This window comes from Rhineura floridana, chromosome 14 (genome assembly GCF_030035675.1).
Source record: "Rhineura floridana isolate rRhiFlo1 chromosome 14, rRhiFlo1.hap2, whole genome shotgun sequence".
In the NCBI taxonomy this organism is placed as follows: domain Eukaryota; kingdom Metazoa; phylum Chordata; class Lepidosauria; order Squamata; family Rhineuridae; genus Rhineura; species Rhineura floridana.
In genome coordinates, this window is record NC_084493.1 from 15,509,565 (window position 1) to 15,529,915 (window position 20,351).

General features: G+C 46.7%; 1 protein-coding gene across 1 annotated transcript in view; it reads right to left on the bottom strand.

Moving 5' to 3' along the window:
• The window catches only part of FAH (fumarylacetoacetate hydrolase), a 30,395-nt gene extending 15,432 nt beyond the window's left edge, over positions 1-14,963 (bottom strand). Inside the window, exons 1-7 of the mRNA XM_061595273.1 lie at positions 14,832-14,963; positions 9,746-9,856; positions 7,941-8,062; positions 5,824-5,873; positions 2,387-2,477; positions 1,435-1,532; positions 1,217-1,269 (exon numbers count right to left, since the gene is read on the bottom strand). Coding sequence (XP_061451257.1) covers positions 1,217-1,269; positions 1,435-1,532; positions 2,387-2,477; positions 5,824-5,873; positions 7,941-8,062; positions 9,746-9,856; positions 14,832-14,912 — 606 coding nt within the window. The 5' untranslated portion in view covers positions 14,913-14,963. The remainder of the gene's footprint in view (positions 1-1,216; positions 1,270-1,434; positions 1,533-2,386; positions 2,478-5,823; positions 5,874-7,940; positions 8,063-9,745; positions 9,857-14,831) is intronic.
• Between the last annotated feature and the right edge of the window lie 5,388 nt (positions 14,964-20,351).

Consider the following 20,351-nt stretch of genomic DNA (forward strand, 5'->3'; position numbering starts at 1 on the left):
TACATATACATACATATAGCTGGATCAGGGGGTAGGCTAGTGGTGCCCCTCTGTGAACTTTACAGGTTTATAGGACTAAGCTTTTGCCCTCGTTGATGTTTGGGGGGCCCTGTATGGGCACACTTAGATTATTATTTATTTATTATTGTTATTGTTATTGGCAGGACCAGCGTCAGAGGGCAGCCAGGTTGGGCCCTTGCGGAGGGCCCTTACAGCCCAGAGGGGCCCCTGAAGTGCCCCTCCTTAGGGTGTTAGGGTGTTGCTCGCATTCCACAATCCATGGCAGCGTTGGGTCCTGCAACCCGACCCTGCCACAGATCATGGAGAGGGAGCTTCCAGGCATTCCCCCATACAGACAGTGCAGGCTTCAGTGAGTCCGCCCACATGCCCCACCTACCTCTCCCGTCAGTGTGAATGCCGTGTGTGCTGTGCTCGCATGCCTGCCATCACTCAAGATGACAGCGGGGGCTTCCCTAAGGGAGAGATGTCCTCACCGCCATCTTGGTTGATGGCAGGCATGCACGCTATGCGCATGTGTCATTCATACCACATGAGATGTAGCTGGGGTGTACGTGCAGACTTATTGAAGCCTCCCCTGTCTGTATTGGGGGGTTGTTTGGGAGCTCCCTCTCCACGATCTGCTGCAGGGTCAGACCTGCATCACCTGTATGGAATGTGTGTGTTGAGCTATGGTGCTGAGGGCCCAGGGCAGGCTGGTGCCCAAGGGCCCAGTCATGCCTGGCACCAGCCCTGGTTATTGGATGAGACAGAAATTCACTGGATAAAAGGCAAACAGAATCATTTTGAAATGACAAGTATCCAATTCATTCCATGTTTCTCCTTGTACACAAGTCTGTTGCTTTCTAGGGTGGCTTTATATGCACTAGCAGTGAGAAAGCTGCAGGCTATTTTTTTTTTTTACCCAAAAAGTGTTGACTTCCAATGAGATTTTTTTTAAAAAAAAATCGAAATGATTTGGGGAGTGTTTCCCATTTATATTTTGAGAATTTGCATTCCTGAAATGTTACACGTTTAACTTGCTACTAGATGGCCTTGCTTGTTTTTGTGGGAGCCATATTGCAATGGCCAATGCCTACAAACCATAACCAGCAGATGGACTATTCCTCAATACAATGAATTATTTTTGCTCAGGGGCATTAAAACAACAGGACAGGGGAGGAAATGGAGGGAGAAATGTAAGAAAATAAAATCCTACCATTTCTAATTCAATATCCAAAAGTTTGCATGCTCCAAACACTGGAGGTTTTGCTGTGATTGAAACAGAAGAAACACAAAAAATAAGCACACTCTTTTTGTTAATAGGGAAAAGCAATGACGCCTGCAAGCTCAAGGATGCCACTTGCTCTGTTTGCACTGATTAATTACTGTTTGTAAAAGTGACACCATATTCGAGTGGGAGGCCAACAGGCTTACTCTCATCAGGTCGTATTTGCCCCACTGGCCTACGGACTGGCGTCCCAGATACGACGACAGAAGAGGCACGTCCGTGGTATCCAACCGGCAAGTGCAACCTTGGGGAAAGAGAAATATTCGTGGGAGTTCGTGATCATTAACTCAACGGAGAATTCAGTCAATGTCCTATTGTGTAGCTTTACTTAAGCATCAGTTTGGAATCTCAGAAGAGAGCCTGGGGCATTCTAGCAAATATTTACTAGTATCTTCACTTGGAATAACATTAGCAGCCTAGCAGAAACTTAGCATGCAAACCTTGCAACAATTTGGAAGGCTCAGATGTGCCTGGTCTTATCTGTGCGTGAAGATCAAACAACTGAGGCAGGGACTGTCCTTTTATACTTTGTAAAGTGTCACCACAAACACACACTTAAGGGTCTGAGGTTGGGACTTAAGCTGTTGAGTTACTGAAGGATGGTGGGCCTACCAGTCCACTTAGTTCTACCCAGTGTGGTGTAGTGGTTAAGAGTGTCAGACTGGGACCTGGGAGACCAGGGTTGTGAAGCTCACTGGATGACCTTGGGCCAGTCACTGTCTCTCAGCCTAACCTACCTCACAGGGTTTTTGGAGAACCAGTAGGTCTCCAGATGTTGTTGGGCTAAAACTCCCATCATTCCTGACCATTGGCCATGCTGGCTAGGACTGATGGGAGTTGGCGTCCAACAACATCTGGAGGGCCACAGGTTCCTTACTCCTGATCAAAGGAATTTGATGCCCAAGCATTTTGCGCATATGTCTGTATGTGCAGTTTTCCTATTTCCACCAACAACAAGGCAGAGCATTTTCAGGGTTCAAAGCACTTCACAAATATTTGCTGACTCATGGCATTCAAATAATACCTTCTAGTGATTCTGTTCCCCACCTCTTACCCAAATGTGGCACCAAGTGCTATGTTGGCGAAACAATTACTGACCAGTTGGGCATCAAAGCATTCTCCTTTCCTCTGAACATCACCCCAACATTTGTAGCGTGTTGCCGGGAGGAATAGAAATCCGTGTAATCTCCTGTAAGGACGAGAATTTGTCAGACTGTTAGAGAAACTTACAAGTCAACTGAAGGGAGCACAAGACTTAACAGTGATGTTGGAGAGCAATGACACGGTTTTATTGCCTTCAGGATGAACGAAGACAGACCTGTGATGCCACCAGCTGTGCATGAGACACTCTGGAAGGACTTATTGGACTAACAAGATGGAGCATGTTTAACACAAAAGCCCTGCTGGATCAAGCCAGTGGCCCATCTAGTCCAGCATCCTGTTCACACAGTGGCCAACCAGATGCCCCAAAGGGAAGCCCACAAGTAGGACCTGAGTGCAAAGAACACTCTCCCCATTTGTGATTCCCAGCAACTGGTATTCAGAAGCATGCTGCTTCGACCATGCAGACAGAGCATAGCCATCACGTCTAGTACCAACCGATAGCTTTATCCTACATGAATTTGTCCAATTGTCTTTTAAAGCCATCTAAGTTGGTGGTCATCAGTGCCTCTTGTGGGTGCAAATTCCAGAGTTTAACTATGTGCTGTGTGAAGCAGTACTTTTTTTTGTCTGTCCTGAATCTTCCAATATTCAGCTTCACTGGATGTTCCAAAGTTCTAGCGTTATGTGAGAAGGAGAAAAACTTTTCTCCGCCTGCTTTCTCCATGCCATGCATAATTTGATGCACTTCTATCATGTTGTCTCTTACTCGCCTTTTCTCTAAACTAAAAAGCCCCAAATGTCACAACTTTTCCTCACAGGGACGCAATGGTTATACTGTGTTTCTTTTCTCTTGTGCTGTCAAATTTATAATTGCTGAAAAATCTCATAACTAAAATTATATTTAAACATTATAAAATGTGTTTGAAACAGCATGTAAAAGCTTGCATACATGGTGAAACTCTGACACAGATCTGGGAAGCGGCAGAAAAATTTATCTGGAAATGTGCAGGTCCCACCAGCTGTAACTAGTGCAGCATGAAATGGAACTATCACTTTCTGTGACTTGGAGTCTATGGTTTGACTTCCATCTATTTGTTCCCAAACCATAGAAAGAAAAACCCTGCTTCCTACAAATCTAGTCCTTACTGATATGTAAAAAAAACAACGATCACAAGTACCATCCAGTGTGCGATTCCTCTTATATAGTCCCCTCTGGTGGCAATGATAGGAAATGGTTGAACTAAATTTTCTATTAACTAACATCTAACATTCCATACCTCCTTTGGGTGGGGAGGTCTAGCTCTTTTTTTGTGTGCACACATCCTTCCATCCATGCTAACGAACATGTCAGTTGCGTACAAAATAGAGGGAGAACATAGCTGACAGGGCCAGCTCTACCATTAGGTACAGCGAGGCAGCCACCTCAACTAGCTGGTTTTGAATGTCATGAAAGTGCAGCAAATGGTTAGTTATTGCATTCCTACTGCAAGGGAGGGACAGAGACACTTGTGGGACTTTCTGCTTCCAATGCCAAAATAATTTGCCTGGCTTTGGGTACTCTGCGCTTTGACTTGGGGTGGGGAGGCATTTGCTAATCTACTTCAAGCAGCACAACGTCCTGGGCTAGGGATGGATGAATTTGTTAACTTTGGTTGCTCATTTTTTCCAACCCTAAATTCAGATTGCCACATTTTTACAAATGTTCACTTTTCTTTTTTAAAAAAAGAAGTCGTCCTGAACATGTTTCAGCATTTTAGTATGCATTTCTCTCAATGCACACAATTTTCTATGCAATTGTGTATGCAAACTCTCTCACACACATCCCCCCGGAGACCGGCGTGCCGCTAAAGGGCACTCCACCCCTCTGAGCCATTCTGAACATTACCCAGAAGGAAGTGGCAGGACAAGAATTTTGGACTGTAATGCTTCAGAGCCCTGGTGGAAGATCACACTTCTGAATGCTCCCTTGAGCAATAAAATCAAACAAGCACTTCTGGAAGTACAAAACGTAGCACAACAAGAAGCAGGCCGGGTGAGGCTGGTCACCAGGGCAAGGTGAGGCACAGCCCTACCAGTATTGGTTCTATTGCATTGCTTTAGTGTCCAGAGTATCTTGCACGGGAGGAGGACGGGGAGAAAACCAGAACAAACTGGCTCTGCCTCCACCTCACCAGGTCCAGTGATTACCAGCTACCACTGGTTATACCTTTCTCCCCAATATTCTGCCCAGCAGGCCTTATTATTATTATTTGCTTTGTGAGAGAGCATTCAAACAGGCAGCGATGGTCAGTGTCCCTGGAGACTGGTGGGGCGGGAGGCAGGGAGCCCAACAATAGGTGGAACCGGAGCCAACGACAGGGAAAGCCAACAGGCACAGCCAATGAACGCTACTTTTGCTCCCATCCTCCCTACCTGCTGAGCTCTATAATGGCCACAATGAAACTAAAGAGGAGGATGCTGACAGGCAGTCCCATCTCTTGAATGGGTTGTAAGGAAGAAGGCAGGCAGGTGGGGGCTGGCTGAGGGCAGACTGAAGTTGGTGGGGCAGTGCCCCACTTGCCCTAGTGGGCCAGCCTCCATTGCAAACACAGCTGGCCCAAAGCATTTTGCTGCCTGAGGAGAAGGAGAGGAGAGTGCTCCCCTGCTTCAATTTCAGATAGAGAAGCCAACCACTCTAGCAACTGACATCGTTTACCTATAGGCTGAAGTGACAAAGTCCCCAGAATTCTACCCTCTCATTCTGCTGCATGTATAGACTTGGGCCCCATGCACACCATACATTTATTCCACTACTATAGCATAGTGGTTAGAGTGTTGGACTACGGCCTGGGAGACCAAGGTTCGAATCCCCACACAGCTGTGAAGCTCACTGGATGACCTCGGGCCAGTCATTGCGTCTCAGCCACAGAGGAAGGCAATGGTAAACCACTTCTGGAGACCGCTCACCATGAAAACCCTATTCATAGGGTTGCCATAAGTTGGGATTGACTTGAAGTCAGTCCATTTCCATTTCATTTCGCTTTAAACATTCATGGCTTCTCCCAAAGAATCCTGGGAAGTGTAGTTCGTGAAGGGTGCTGAGAGTTGTTCAGAGATTCCTATTCCACTCAGAGAAGTACAGTTCTGAGTTCTCTGGGAAGAGGGATTGACTGTTAAACCACTCTGACATGTGTAGCTCTGGGAGGGGATTAGGAGTCTCCTAACAATTCTCAGCACCCTTCACAAACTACCCTTCCCAGGATTCTCCGGGGGAAGCCATGACTGTTTAAAGTGGAATTATAGTGGAATAAATATATGGTGTGAATGTGGCCCAAGCATAAACTCACAGCCACACTCTGACTTTCCTCAGAACTTGGAGAAGAGAACTCTACTTTTGAAGGAAACGAATTAAGACAATTGCAGAGGGTATGCTGCAAGTCTGGGGAACTTACCAATTTCAGCGGGAAGATGCATTAGTGCAGAAGACTGAGGGACAAAAGCTCTACGGAGCAAAGAGAAAAATGATGCTTCATTCTCAAGCACTAAGGACACACGGCTCTGTTTACTCAAGGTGAATTTTCTGATATTTCTGTCTGAACATACTCATATACTGTATTAGGAATTATTGATCAATTTAAACATTTGCCACATTTCTGATATTTGCTGCAACACACCTAAAAGAGCACATCCCCCAATTTCAACCATCTCAGACCCTATGATGGGCAGGGGAGGCCCAGTTTGTGGTGCCGCTGCTGGTTGCTGCCCCATTGGTGCTTACCCACGATAGGGCCTTCTCAATGGTGGTTCCTCATTGTTAACATTCAGGAAGCATTTAAAAGCATTCCTGTTTAATAAGGGATGGAAAAATCTGTCAATTTCAGTTCTGTCATTTTCTCATTTCCCCAGTCTTAAATTCAGTTCTCCACATTTCTGCAGCAATCTGTTATTTTTTTAAAAAACATCCTCATGAAAAATCTGCATTTTAATGTGAATTTCTCCTTAAAAAAACACATTTTTGTATGCAGTTTTGACTAATGTACACATTTTTGCAAGCAATTTCTAGTCACATAATGCATTTTTATATGTTATTTTCACTGATATTCATTTTTATGCACACTTTCCCCTAACGTACACATTTTTGTAAACATTGATTGGTGAACTGCATCGCAAAATTCAAAGAAGTGTGAATTTTGAAGGATGGCTGTGTTTTGGTTCTTGCATTATTTTGGAAAGTGCAAATTTGATAGATTCGGCTTGAAATGAACTGAATCAAATTTCTTGCCCATCCCTACTGTTTACCTAGGCATTTGATGGCTGAAAGATACTGATGGCTAACAAATATTGTCATGGCTTTCAGCTGAGCCCAGAGGAGATAAATTGGCAATAATGTAGTTGGTACAAGATCTACATGGTCTGAATTGTGTGGTTCCAATGATTGAGGTTTAGACAGGCAGAACACCTTGTTGGAATCATGGTTTCCATTTGCAAAGTATTCCTAATCCTGCTGTGCTCCAAGGCTGATGTTCACAAATTCAGAGACAAACTTTCTAGAAAAGAAAAGTCAAATTCTGTACCATATATGAAACATGCAAATTACGGTCATTTGCATGTCTGCTTATTTTGCAAAGTTTATTCTGCTATCGGTAGTCATTGGAGGGAGAGAAAGAAGAGTGGTACAATGAACAGAAGTATAAAAAGCAAAGGTCAATTTCTGTTAGCAAAAACCAAAGAACTGAAAAAAAATTGAATTACGGTTAATGTGCATAAAGAAAATACAAATTTTAAATTACAGTGGATGGTATTCAACGTTAGTCCCACTCAGAGTAGGCCATTGAAATAAACATGACTAACTTAGGTTCATTAATTTCAGTGGGTTTACTCTGAGTAGGATTTAGATGAATACAAACTAATTAAATGAATGTCTCATATGCAGGTACATAAACACATTGCTATTAAGTAGCTCAAACATGTTTTGACAAAGTCTTCCAATACAATAAAAATAATATTTTTTTCCTTATGTATGAGTAAGAAGTTATTGTTTTTCTTATGTTGGTTGTTATACTAACCTTGAATAGCCTTTAATGTTATTTTTATTTTGCAGAATTATAATAGTATACTTTATAAATGTCACTGAGGAACGCAGTTCATCTGCACTGACAGCAAACATTGCTTTGGAGAGAGTTTGGTTGACAGCAAGTCCCGCTGTGGACAGGGACTGGCTGCAGAACAGAGTTCCCAACTGGAAACTATGTAGTGCAGCTGATCCCAGAGGATCAGAAATCCTAGTGGATCTTGCTACCTCTTCGGCTTTTGACATTCCAAACCAGCATTTGCCCACAAGCTTATCTTTGTATCATAGCCTTGAATGTCTCTGCATGGCACAAAGATAGCACAGAAATATTTTATAAATAACCCATGAGGGCTAGAAACATCATTTTTTAAAAACGAAAAGGAAAGTTGGGAATCTTGCAGCCATTACCACATTCTGCAACTTTTCTGTGCTTCCACAGAGTCACAGCATGCATATCTACAGAGCCCTGGCCATTTATTCCCTCCTCAGTTTTTTTACCTTTTGCGTAATTCTGCGTTATCTCTCAGCATCGGCTCTGTGGCAGACAGCAGCTTTTGGAGAAAAGCTCTGGCTTCCTTCCATGCTTCCCAGCCCAGTGCCATGAAAGGGTTAAGGGTTGGCTGCAAAGAAGGTGCAACAAGGGCAAACATGTTCTCCCACATAAATGCTCCCTCACACAGCACATGAAGCATACTGGGACATTGAATGAAAATTTAAAAATTGAATTTAAAAAAATGTATCCTGCTTTTCATGATCTAGGTCTCAAAGTGGCTTACAATGATAAAAAGAAATACACAATACAGTAATACCTCAGTCAACAAAGCAGATGTGTTCCTGGACATTACTTCTTCAACAGAGGCAGGAATAACATGGAAAGAATAGCGATAGGTTCCTACACCTGCTCATAGATGGTGGAGGCAGCTTCAACAGGAGCTTTAAAGGGTGCCTACCTGGCACCCACCCCTATATATATATATATATATATATATATATATATGAAATGGAATGCCTTCAAGTCGATCCCGACTTATGGCGACCCTATGAATAGGGTGTTCATGGTAAGCGGTATTCAGAGGGGGTTGACCATTGCCTCCCTCTGAGGCTAGTCCTCCCCAGCTGGCTAGGGCCTGCTCAACTTGCCACAGCTGTACAAGCCAGCCCTTCCTTGTCTGCAACTGCCAGCTTGGGGGGCAACTGGGCTCCTTGGGACTCTGCAGCTGGCCCACGGCTGCACAGGTGGCAGGTCACGTAACCCCTGAGCCACTCACTGTGGGGGTGATCTGTAGCTGGCCCTTGACACCCAGGAGACACGAGCGGGGATTTGAACTCACAGACTCTGGACTCCCGGCCAGGCTCTCCTCTCCACTTATGCGCTATGACTGAGCTACAGCTCTTGCTTGACCAACGTGCCCCTAGTGGTCCCCTCTCCTCCTCACCACTGTCCATTCGCTTGTGCCCTCTTCCTCTGGGCCCAATCCACCCCAAGGCAAGCAGAGACTGGCTGCTGGCTCCTCCTCCTCCCGCTCGCATGCTCAGAGAGAGCAGGGGAGCAGGCAGTGAGAATCAGAGCTTGGAAAAGTGACTCTTGTGAACTACAACTCCCGCATGGCCACTGGATTGGGCTGATGGGAGTTGTAGTTCAAAAACTTGTCCAAGCTCTGGTGAGGATAAAGGGCAGCAGCAGCTGGGCCTCCTTCTGGTAGTGGCGCCACCTTTGGGGCAGAAGTCAAGGGCCCCGCTGAGAAGAATGATCAGGAGGGCCCCCAAACACAGCAGAGTTGGCTTACCCCATTCACACATCCCCACCATACAATTAAAGCACATGGCGTTCCCCAAAGGACCCTGGAAACACCTGCTTGTTAAGGGTGCTGGGAACTGTAGCTCTCTGAAGGGTAAACTACAGTTCCCAGGATGCTTTGGGCGAAGCCATGTGCTTCAAATGTATGGTGTGGATGTGAGCAATGTGAAGGAATGCACAATATCATTTCATAGCCACAGACACACATACAAAGAGCTCTGTGAGCTCATTAATTCCAGAGGCTGAAATTATCCAGCGGCACCACTAGTTGCTGAGGTGTGGTGCTTGACTACTGCTCAACGATCCTGCTCCCTGACACTGGCCCCAGTTCCACATGTAAAATCCCAGCAATTCAGTGACCAGTCGTTGTCCTTAAGGCTCCTGGTGGTGTTGAGAAGAAACAGCTATTCCAGTTAACTTCTTGGTCACAAAGCACCCCATTTAAATTTGCTACTGGGAAAAAGAGTTGTACAGGTTGACCTCATCAGTCATCTTGATAAAATACCTGATCAAAGACATGCTGGTGCTTCGAAAGGGTAGGCCCATCGATGAGATGCTTAACAGCACTGAGGTCAAGCACCTGGTCGCCAATAGCAACTCCAATCCTAGGCCTGGGCTGCAAGAGAAGATAAGAGGAGGTAACCAGTTATACTTGCCATTTGTGGCATGAACCAGGGGCAAAAAATGAGCAAAAAAGTAAGGCTGCAACATTTAGGGTGCAACACAAACTCCCTTTCGCCAGCTGGGGTGGTTGTGCATATTGGGCAGAGGTATCCCTCTGCCCAGCTCCGCTGGCCTCCACCTGCAGAATGATCCCAGCATCACTCCGCCTGCACAGAAGTCCTTGTGCCACCTGCCAAATAAATGGGAAGTTAGAAGTGCTGACGGGAGGAACACACTGGCATCAGCAGCTCTCTGAAATCCCTGACACGGGGTGTTTCGGGGATGGGAAGGGGCCGAGCCAACCTGGAATCCACTGGATCCCAAGTTGGTGCCACTGGTCCTGGCTCCATGTGATGGCATCAGGTCTGATTTGGGCCTTATCACAGCACTAGCTGCAGGCTGGCATAGCAAATTGCCTGACCCCTTCCCTTTTGCCCCAGCTGGTGTGAGTAGCAGGGCTGTGCATGCAGCCAAGTACCTTCTATTCTATTAAGCTCCACCACTAGTCAGTTGGCATTTAGATTGCAGCTGTAGTCAATTCCTCAGCTAGATTTACTAAAATGATGGCCCTGAGGAAGGCCTCTTAGAAGAGGAAGGCCTCTTCTGAGATGATGCCTTCTGTGACACGTGTATCACCTAGAAAAGAAAATATGTTTTAGAGTAGAACAGGAGTATAGAACTTGTGGCTTCCGGACTACAACTTCCATCATCCTTGACCATCGGACATGCTGCTTGGGGCTGATGGGAGTCCAACAACATCTGTAAAACCACAGGCTGAGGAAGGCCGTAGGTCAGTGGTAGAGCATCTGCGTGGCATGCAGAAGATCTCAGATTCAACCCCCAATGGTGTCTCCAGGAAGGGCTGCAAAAGACTCCATACCTTAAATACTGGAGGGCTGCTGCCAGTCAGTGTAGACAATAATGAGCTAGATTTCAGACAAGGGACATTCCCAGTCCGACTTGGCGATTCAACCTGGGACCATCTGAATGCTCTTCCACTGAGCTACAGTCCTTCCCCAGAAATGTATGTGGGGAGGGGGTGAGCAAGAGACAACTCTAGATCTATCTAAATCTGGAAAACCTTATCCCAAAATGTTTGCTCAACAGGAGTTTCTGCCAAAGGACAAGTTAATGCATAACCTGCAGCTTAGAAGCCTAAGTCATATGCACCAACTGTGCGGATTGTTCTGATACCTGTCTTTGGGAAAGCACAGTCCCTATGTTGTCTTTTGGGAAAACCTTTACAATATTATGCTATTGTGTTTGCAAGGGGACTGAAGCTGTAGGTCTTTAGGTTTCAGCTCCCTGCACCAAGGCTCTGTAAAGTCAGCTATTTGTATGCGCTTGTGTACACAGATATGTTCATTTTAATGCTAGTACACATGCATATAAGTGTGTATACACAAACATCAAGGCATCGTAAAGCGCAGAGCCGGCCATTTTACATGCTGCTGTTAAGGTTCGTGTTTACCCATGAGGTAGGACATCATATTATCTGACAATTATATTGTACCATCAGCACCCTAATACCAATCTCAATTCTCCAGTGGTGGCTTGGTGTCCGTTGAGACGGGGAGGCGGCAACTCAAACCGTAGGGGGGGGGGCTTTTTAGTTTAGAGAAAAAGCCAACACTGTTATCTTTTCGGCGCCAGGTCAAGACTTTCCTCTTCTCCCAGGCATTTTAGCATGTGTTTTAATTGGCTTTTAAATCTGTGTTTCTAAATTTGTAGATTTGTTTTTCATGTTTTAATTGTTGTAAACCGCCCAGAAACCTTCGGCTATGGGTGGTATACAAATGTAATAAACAAACAAAGAAATAAATAAGAGGAGATATGGTAGAGGCATATGAAATTGTGCATGATGTGGAGAAAGAGGATAGAGAAAAGTTTTTCCTCCCTCTCCCGTAACTTAGAACTAGGAGACATCCAACGAAGCTGAATGTCAGAAGTTTCCTCCTTCACAGAGTGCATCGTTAAACTATGGAACTCACTCCCACAGGAGGTAATAATGGCTGCCAGCCTGGATGGCTTTAAAAAAAGGTTTAGACGAATTCACGGAGGATAAGGCTATCAAGTGGCTGTTAATCCTGATGACTATGTTCTGCCTCCACTGTCAAAGGCAGTACGCTCCTGAATGCCAACTGCTGGAAACTGCAGGGCGGGAGAGTGCTCTTGCACTTCCGTCCTGCTTGTGAGCTTCTCGTAGCATGTGGTTGTCCTTTGGGAGAATGGGATGTTGACCTAGATGGGCTATTGGCCTGATCCAGCCGGGTTCTTCTTAGGTTCTTTTATTAAATGTCTTCTGTGTCTGTAAGAAATATGTTCAAATGTACCCAGGCAGGTCCTTGCATAATAGACGGTGGGTGTTTATCCTTCCAGTATAAGTCTCTTAGCATAGGTCTCTTAGCTACCATAAGGGCTTGCAAAATCCACATACGTCTGAGCAGACAACGGGTAAGATTGCCCCTGTGAATGAGCATATAAAATCATACTATTTGGCATACTGATGAAATTTTCAAAGGGACCCTATGCATGTTTATTTAGAAGACCAATCCACTCGGTTTAGGGGCCAGTTTGGAAGGCCAGCAGATGCAGGATACTTAGGAAACTCCCTCATACCAAGTCAGACAACTGGTCCTTCCAGCTCAGTATCGCCTACACCGACTCGCAATGGTTCTCCAAGGTTTCAGGCAAATAGCCTCTTCCAGCCCTCCCTGGAGATGCCGGGGATTGAACCTGGGATCTGCAAAGCAGATACTCTCCCACTGAACTATGATACTTGATGCTAGTATCTCCAAAACGAGATCAAAGGTCACCAGAAGAAGGCGGCCAGCAGCAACTCACAAGCATCCAATGCCCTGCATGCTTTTCTCATGATGTTGGCAGTGACCTCTAGGTCATGGATGAGGCAGCTATGGTCCTCCAGAAGTTGTCGGGATACAACTTCCATCAAAACAGACCATGAGCCATGCTGGCTGGGGTTGATTGGAGTTAGAGCCAGCGGTGGCTGGTTGCCCATCGGGACTGTCAGGGACTAAGGCAGGGAGACCAGTGGCAGGTAGGGCCAGAGCCAAGGACAGGCAGACTAGTTTAGTCCCCCATCCTGAGACCTACAAGGTCAACACAGAGATGAAGGAGGAAGCAGACAGGCAGTGTCACCCACTGGCCTGGTGGGGCTAGTTGAGGGCAGACTGAAGTTGGTGGGGCAGTGTCCAATTTGCCCTAATAGAACAGCCTCCACTGGTTGGAGCCCAATAGCAGCTTAAGGGCCATTGGTTCCCTACTGCTGCGTTCAGTGCAGAAAGGCATCTTGGATTTGAGAGCGGCATATGGGCCTCACTGGAAGATCTTAGTACGTAGGCATGTTGATGTGGGAGAACGTGGCCCTCATTTCCAAAGTGGAACCCATGCACTGCTGTTGCGAGTCCAGTTCGTAAGGAGTTGGGGGTTGGAAGATGCAAATGAACTTAAGGAATCATCAACAGCTGAGGCTGTCTGTGCATGCTCCAATTCTGGAACAAATTGGAAAAGTTCTTCTAGCCAGGGGAAGTAGAATGTGGCATAGAGCTGGGCTGATGAATGACAAGAGGAACGGGAATGCACAGAGGGATTTGCGTGTCCCTAACCCAGGGTGCTCCCAGACTGTTACAAATTTCAGGGGGGATTCAATCACATACTGGCAAACTCAGGTTGTGTAATTGGGATTGTTGATTGGGGGTTCCTGGACTGAGCAACAAACTCGCTTTCCCCAAAGATTGGACTTTTTGCAATACGTGATGGAAAAATGCGCTGGAATGTGCAAGTCAGCATTTGCTTTGATGCAAGATTATTTAACCATCCTCCATACAATAAACAAAAATAAATGCTCATTAAATAGCCAGCGTCCTCTATCTCCCTGCAAACAAGTAATGACGAATGCTCACTAACACCCCCAGTCTTTGGAATGCCATTTGAAAGCTACTGCATTGTATTACTGAGTGAAAAGTTTGCAGGACTTAGGAATCAATGGAGACAAAAAAAATAAAATGAGGCATTAATCTTCACAGAAAAAGTCAGGAACAAAAGGCTAATTTCAGACAGCATGAACACAGCAGGAAGAGAAAGCAGATCAGAGCATCTGTTAGCAGGCAGAGAATGAAAAGTCTTCTACTTTTTGTTAAAACCAACACTTGCACTGACCGTCTTTTGGTATCATCACATACCACTTGGGCCGCACATCAAACAGCCCGTGAAAAGCTCGTCATGTCTTTTGATGAACTTCTTTAAAGGCAGTGACAAGGGGTGATACGTGTGTGTGAGTGTGTGTGTGTGCGTGAAAGAGAATTGTATGTGTGCATGGGAGTGTGTGTATATATGTTTATATATGTGTTTGTTGCTTTCAAAACTATCATCTATCTGTCTATCTCTTTACTGATCATTAGGCAACATACCTCACAAGGTTATTGTGAAGCAAAAATCAGGGGGCGGGGAGAACCATGTACATGACTTTGAGCTTCTTGGAGAAAAGGCGAGATATAGATGTAAGAAATAAATGAATGAAAAGTGCTACAACTTTCTAATGCTGCAGTTCCCAAACTTCCCCTCCCTCCCTGGACCACTTGAAAATTGCCAAGGGTCTTGGCAAAAATTACTTAGTAAATTTTCTGCCTGTTACAGGCATTGCAATGTGCTACAGTAGATGCCGAATGAATTTTAATTATATTTTTTGCAGACGAGCTGCGGACCACCTGAGGGAAGCTCACGGACCACAGGCTGGGAACTCCTGTCCTCAAGAAATCAAGCCAAGTCCTCAGCCTCGCTAAGTCTGGCGCTGGCCTGCAGCCGGATCAAACAATGTCAAAGGAGAATTAGAAGAGCAAACTAGATCTCTGTTCCTTGTGGGCAGAGGCAAAGATATTCAAGTCAAGCCAGTCTGTTTCTTTACTTACCTTCTCCTTGGTGGAAAAGACCCCGTAAGGCAGATTCTGGATGGGGAAGTCAGACTCCTCCTGGACAGGAATAAAAGACATTTTGTGTTCCTCTTGCAGACGCAGCAGCGCAGAAAGGGAGTTAAAAAGAAAGAGGATCTCCAGCTGTTGCTTTCGACTCTGTACCTCTGACAAGCCCCGCCCCTTCCAGGATGAAAAAGCCAATCGGAGCTCTTTCCCGCAGACCGCCCCTTCTGAAGTGGCAGCCTGTAATCCAGGCAATTAATGAATTCCAGAGTTTGGCACAACTCACCAGCCCCCCTCCTGCTTCATTCCTCCCTCCCCCCCCAAAAAAACTCCTTATATTTGTTAACCAGGTTCAGTCTGGAGAAAATATAACAAAGCAGTGACGGCTGAGTTCTCGTTGCAGGGAAGGACAAACTTCCTGGCTGAGCCATTTTCTCTCTTTCTCTCTGCCTCTGCTCCCTGCTCAATGACACATGTCAGCCTCCGCCAACGTGGTGCCCCCCAGATGCTTGGAACTACAATTCCCATCAGCCCCAGCCGGTGGAATTGTAGTCCAAAGTATCTGGAGGGCACCACGTTGGCAGAGGCTGACATGAGTTAACGTGGCATCGGAGGACAAGCCAACTTTCAGTGTGCCAGAAGTAAAGAGAAGGCCATTCTTTTGTCTCGGTCCCCATCAGCTTGGGTGCAATGTGAAATTCTTGTGCACCAGGCAAGGCCTAAGTCAGGAACGGGGAAGCCCTCCACCAATTCCCATCAGCCCCCCAGCTGTTGGCTATGCTGACTGAGGCTGACCGAAGTCTGTGTGACTCTCTGTAAAACAGCAGCTCAAAAAGAAAATTCGTAAAACACACAGAATCTCTTTGGTAGTTGGGTTTCAGAAAACTTTCCCAAGCAAATTACTAACACAGGTTGGCGAGAAAGGCACAAACATCACTAGGTGGCAACAGGCAAGGCACTCCTAGCCTCAAGCTTTCCCTTCTACAACAAAGACACCTGGCTTTCTTCTAGGAAAAGGAACCGAGTAGGTTTTGGCATGACAGGGCCATGGCTGACATCCGAGGCACAAAAGGACATGCTCGCCATGCCCCACCCAGAGCCAGCGGCATCACCTGTGATCTCCGACTCCAGCATGGCCACGGAAGGAAGGCTGCTTTGCATGCAAAAGGTCCTAGGGCCAGTCCCTGGCATTTCCAAAGACGTCTGCCTGAGAGCCTGGGATGCTCCTGGGGTAGACAGGCAGAGGACCGTAGCTCCGTGGCAGAGCATCTGCGTTGCATGCAGAAGGTCCCACGTTCAGCATGCAAAGGCATCTCAAGGAATGGCTGTAGGAGACCCTTTGACTGAGACCCTAGAGAGCGACTGCCAGTCAGTGTAGACAATACTGAGCTAGATGGACCAAGAGTCTGACTTGGTATAAGGGCAGCTTCCTCGGTCTGTGTGTGGACTCAGCACTGCATTATACTGGATAAGTGATACCGTATAAGGTGGCTTCATATATTGTGCATACAGATATATGAGGGAGGGAGGGGGGGAGCATAGCTCAGCAATAGAACATGTGCTTTGCATGCAAAAGGGTCCATGTTCAATCCTTGGCTTCTCCACTGAGGAGGCTCTCAAAGAGGGTTGGGGAAAGTGACCCTCTCCCTGGAAGAGTCACTGCCAGTCAGCATGGACGATAATGGACTAGAATCTCTGTTCTTCAACCTTGGGTTCCGAGATGTCATCAGACTACAACTCCCATCGACCGCAGCTAGCTTAGCCAAAGGCCAAGGATGATGGGAGTTGTAGTCCAGCAACATTTGGGGACCCAAGGTTGAAGAACAGTGGACTAGATCAAGGTTGGGCAAGCTTTTTGACCCCAAGGGCACCATGCGGCAGTAGGTGGGTGCTTGGGGGGGGCTGCACGCAGTGGACATGGCTGGCAGAGACACATGCACACTTAAACCTCTCTCCCTCTACTCCGTGGCATTTCAGTTCAGCAAGGTTTTGGTCCCTATGCTGCTTAGCATCATGGAAGCAGTGATCTTTTCCGCACCGCCCAAGTGATAGCTGATCAGCTGGGTAGAGATAGGGAGGGTTTGGGGGCTTGGCAGGCCACAGCAAGAGTGGCTGAGGGCCACATGCAGTCTGGGTCCACAGGACTGTGGGCTGGAGAGACCAACTGTCTGAGTCACATCCACACCATGCATATAAAGCACATGGCTTCTCCCACGTAGTTTATCCCTCACAGAGCTAATGATTCTCAGCATGCTTAAAAAATTACAGTTCCCAGGATTTTATAGGGAGATGTTGGTTTAAACGTATGGCATAGACGTGCCCAGAATAAGGCAGTGTCAAATGCACATTTTTCCTTATGCTCATGCTAATTCCCCACATATCCGTGCAATCTTTACCTCCGCTCTCAAATTCACAAGAAAGCAGGAATATACATTCTTCCACCTTGCATTTTCCCTCCCCTTATTACTGCATTTATTACTTATACCCTAGTTTGTACATGATCCCATTCTATCCTCACAAACAACCCAGTAAGGTTGGCTAGCCTGAAAAGGAGTGTCTGACCATAGTCACGTCAACACCATACATCCCAAAAGCATATGGCTCCCCCCAAGGAATCCTGGGAACTGTAAGTTATCCCTCACAGAGCTACAATTCTCAAGCACCTTTGACAAACCACAGTTCCCAGGATTCTTTAGGGGAAGCCAACTTCTTTAAAAGTATGGTGTGGGTGTGACCAGTGTAAACAAGCTCTGTATGAGTGACTAGTGCAGGTTGAGCCATATCTCAGTGATGGAGTCCATGCTCTGCATGCAATAGATCACAGATTCAATCCCTGGTTAGAAAGAAAGAAAGAAAGGAAGGAAGGAAGGAAGGAAGGAAGGAAGGAAGGAAGGAAGGAAGGAATGTGGGCAGCAAGAGACAGAATAGATCCACCTGAGACCATAGAGAGCCACTATCAGTCAGGGTACATAATATCATGCTAGATGGACAAATGGAATATGATGTAAGGTAGCTTTCTGTGCTTGCTGTTTGTTTGGGGATGGGCCATGGCATGTAAACTAGAGGCATGGAAGCTCGCTGACCTACAAAGCCAAGGATGATGAAAGCTATAGGCCAGCAACATCTGGAGGGCCCACACCTGGTTCCCCACACCTGTTGTAAAGAGACCTAGGTTCAATTCCTGGCATTCCTATTACAAAAGAATCAAAAGACCGCTCCTGAAGAAACCCTCCTTGGACCCAGATAACCTGAACAACTATAGACCTGTGGCAAATGTTCCGTTCTTGGGCAAGGTACTGGAGCGGGTGGTTGCCGGACAGCTCCAGGTGCTCTTGGATGACACTGATTATCTTGATCTATTTCAATCCAGTTTTAGGCCCGGTTTTGGCACCGAAACAGCCTTGGTCGCCCTGTATGATGACCTCTGTCGGGAGAGGGACAGGGGGAGTGTGACCCTGTTGATTCTCCTTGATCTCTCAGCTGCTTTTGATACCATCGACCATGGTATCCTTCTGGGAAGACTCACGGAGTTGGGAGTTGGGGGTACTGCTTGGCAGTGGCTCCGCTCCTACTTGGCGGATCGTCTCCAGAAGGTAGTGCTTGGGGAACATTGCTCGATACCCTGGACTCTCCATTGTGGAGTCCCGCAGGGATCGGTACTGTCCCCCATGCTTTTTAACATCTACATGAAGCCGCTGGGTGCGGTCATCAGGAGTTTTGGGGTGCGTTGCCATCAGTACGCTGATGACACGCAGCTCTATTTCTCCTTTTCATCCTCTTCAGGTGAGGCTGTTAACGTGCTAAACCGTTGCCTGGCCGCGATAATGGACTGGATGGGAGCTAACAGACTGAAGCTCAATCCAGACAAGACCGAGACGCTGTTGGTGAGTGCCTTCTCTGCTCAGATGGTGGATGTTCATCCTGTTCTTGATGGGGTTACACTCCCCTTGAAGGAACAGGTTCGTAGCTTGGGAGTTCTTTTCGATCCTTCCTTGTCTCTTGAGGCCCAGGTGGCCTCGGTGGCACGGAATGCTTTCTACCATCTTCGATTGGTAGCCCAGCTACGTCCCTATCTGGACAGTGACGACCTCGCCTCAGTTGTTCATGCTCTGGTAACTTCTAGATTGGACTACTGCAACGCGCTCTACGTTGGGCTGCCCTTGAAGACTGTTCGGAAACTACAGCTAGTCCAGAATGCAGCGGCCAGATTGTTGACGCGGACAAGAAGGTCCGCTCATATAACACCTGTTCTGGCCCGTCTGCACTGGCTTCCTATTTGTTTCCGGGCTAGATTCAAAGTGCTGGTTTTGACCTATAAAGCCCTACACGGCATGGGACCGCAATACCTGGTGGAACGCCTCTCCCAATATGAACCTACCCGTACACTGCGCTCAACATCTAAGGCCCTCCTCCGAGTACCATCCCATCGAGAAGCTCGGAGGGTGGTGACTAGAGCTAGGGCCTTTTCAGTGGTGGCCCCCGAACTGTGGAACAGTGCCCTCGATGAGGTGCGCCTGGCGCCGACGCTACTATATTTTCGGCGCCAGGTGAAAACCTTTTTATACTCCCAGGCATTTTAAAGTGTATTTTAAGCAGCATTTCTGTATTTTGGACGTTGTTTGGTTCTTTTGTTGTTTGTTTGTTTTGTTTCTTGATTTATTGTATTTATATATTGTGCTTGTTTTTATCTTTTTGTACACCGCCCAGAGAGCCTTCGGGCTTAGGGCGGTATGTAAATTAAATAAAATAAATAAATAAATAATAGCAAAGGGAAAGACCTCCACTCCTTTCCAGAAATCTGTATTGGGTAGCAATGGATCTGTGGTCCAAACATAGTTTGCCTTACATCCATACCTGCTCGAGTCCCATTGAACTCAAGTGGATTTACTTGTGCCCTGCACGCATCCAATTATAACATCCATGGCAGAGCCAACTTGAAACCATCCTTTGGGAAGGGTTGTAGCTCAGTGGTAGAGCACCTGCTTGCACGCAGAAATGCAAGGCATTTCCAGATAGGACTGGGAGAGGCCACCTGCCTGAAACCCTGCTCAGGGATGGGGAAATGCTTTGAGCCCGGGGGCCACATACCAGCGGTAGGCAGGGCCAGATGCAAATGTGGGCAGAACAATGGCTGTTCATACACACACACACACCATCCAGGCATTATCACAGTCAAAGGACATGTTCCAGCCAGGGAAAAGCTCTCAAGGAGGGTGTGGGAGCAGTTCCAAGGGCCAAATACAGAGGTCTGGAAGGCTGCATTCAGCCCTGAAGCTGAGATTACCCATCCCTGATCTACACTGACTGGCAGCAGCTCTTCAGGGTTTCAGGCAAGGCTCTCTCCCTGCCCTATGTGGAACTGCTGGGATTTGAACCTGGGACCCTGTGCATGCCAAGCCAGAAGTTCTACCACTGAGCTACAGCCCCTTCCCCTATCCTACTTCTAGGCAAGCACACATGCATGTGTGAACATATCCACCTGCAGAAAGCAACATGAACAATCACCGCCAAATC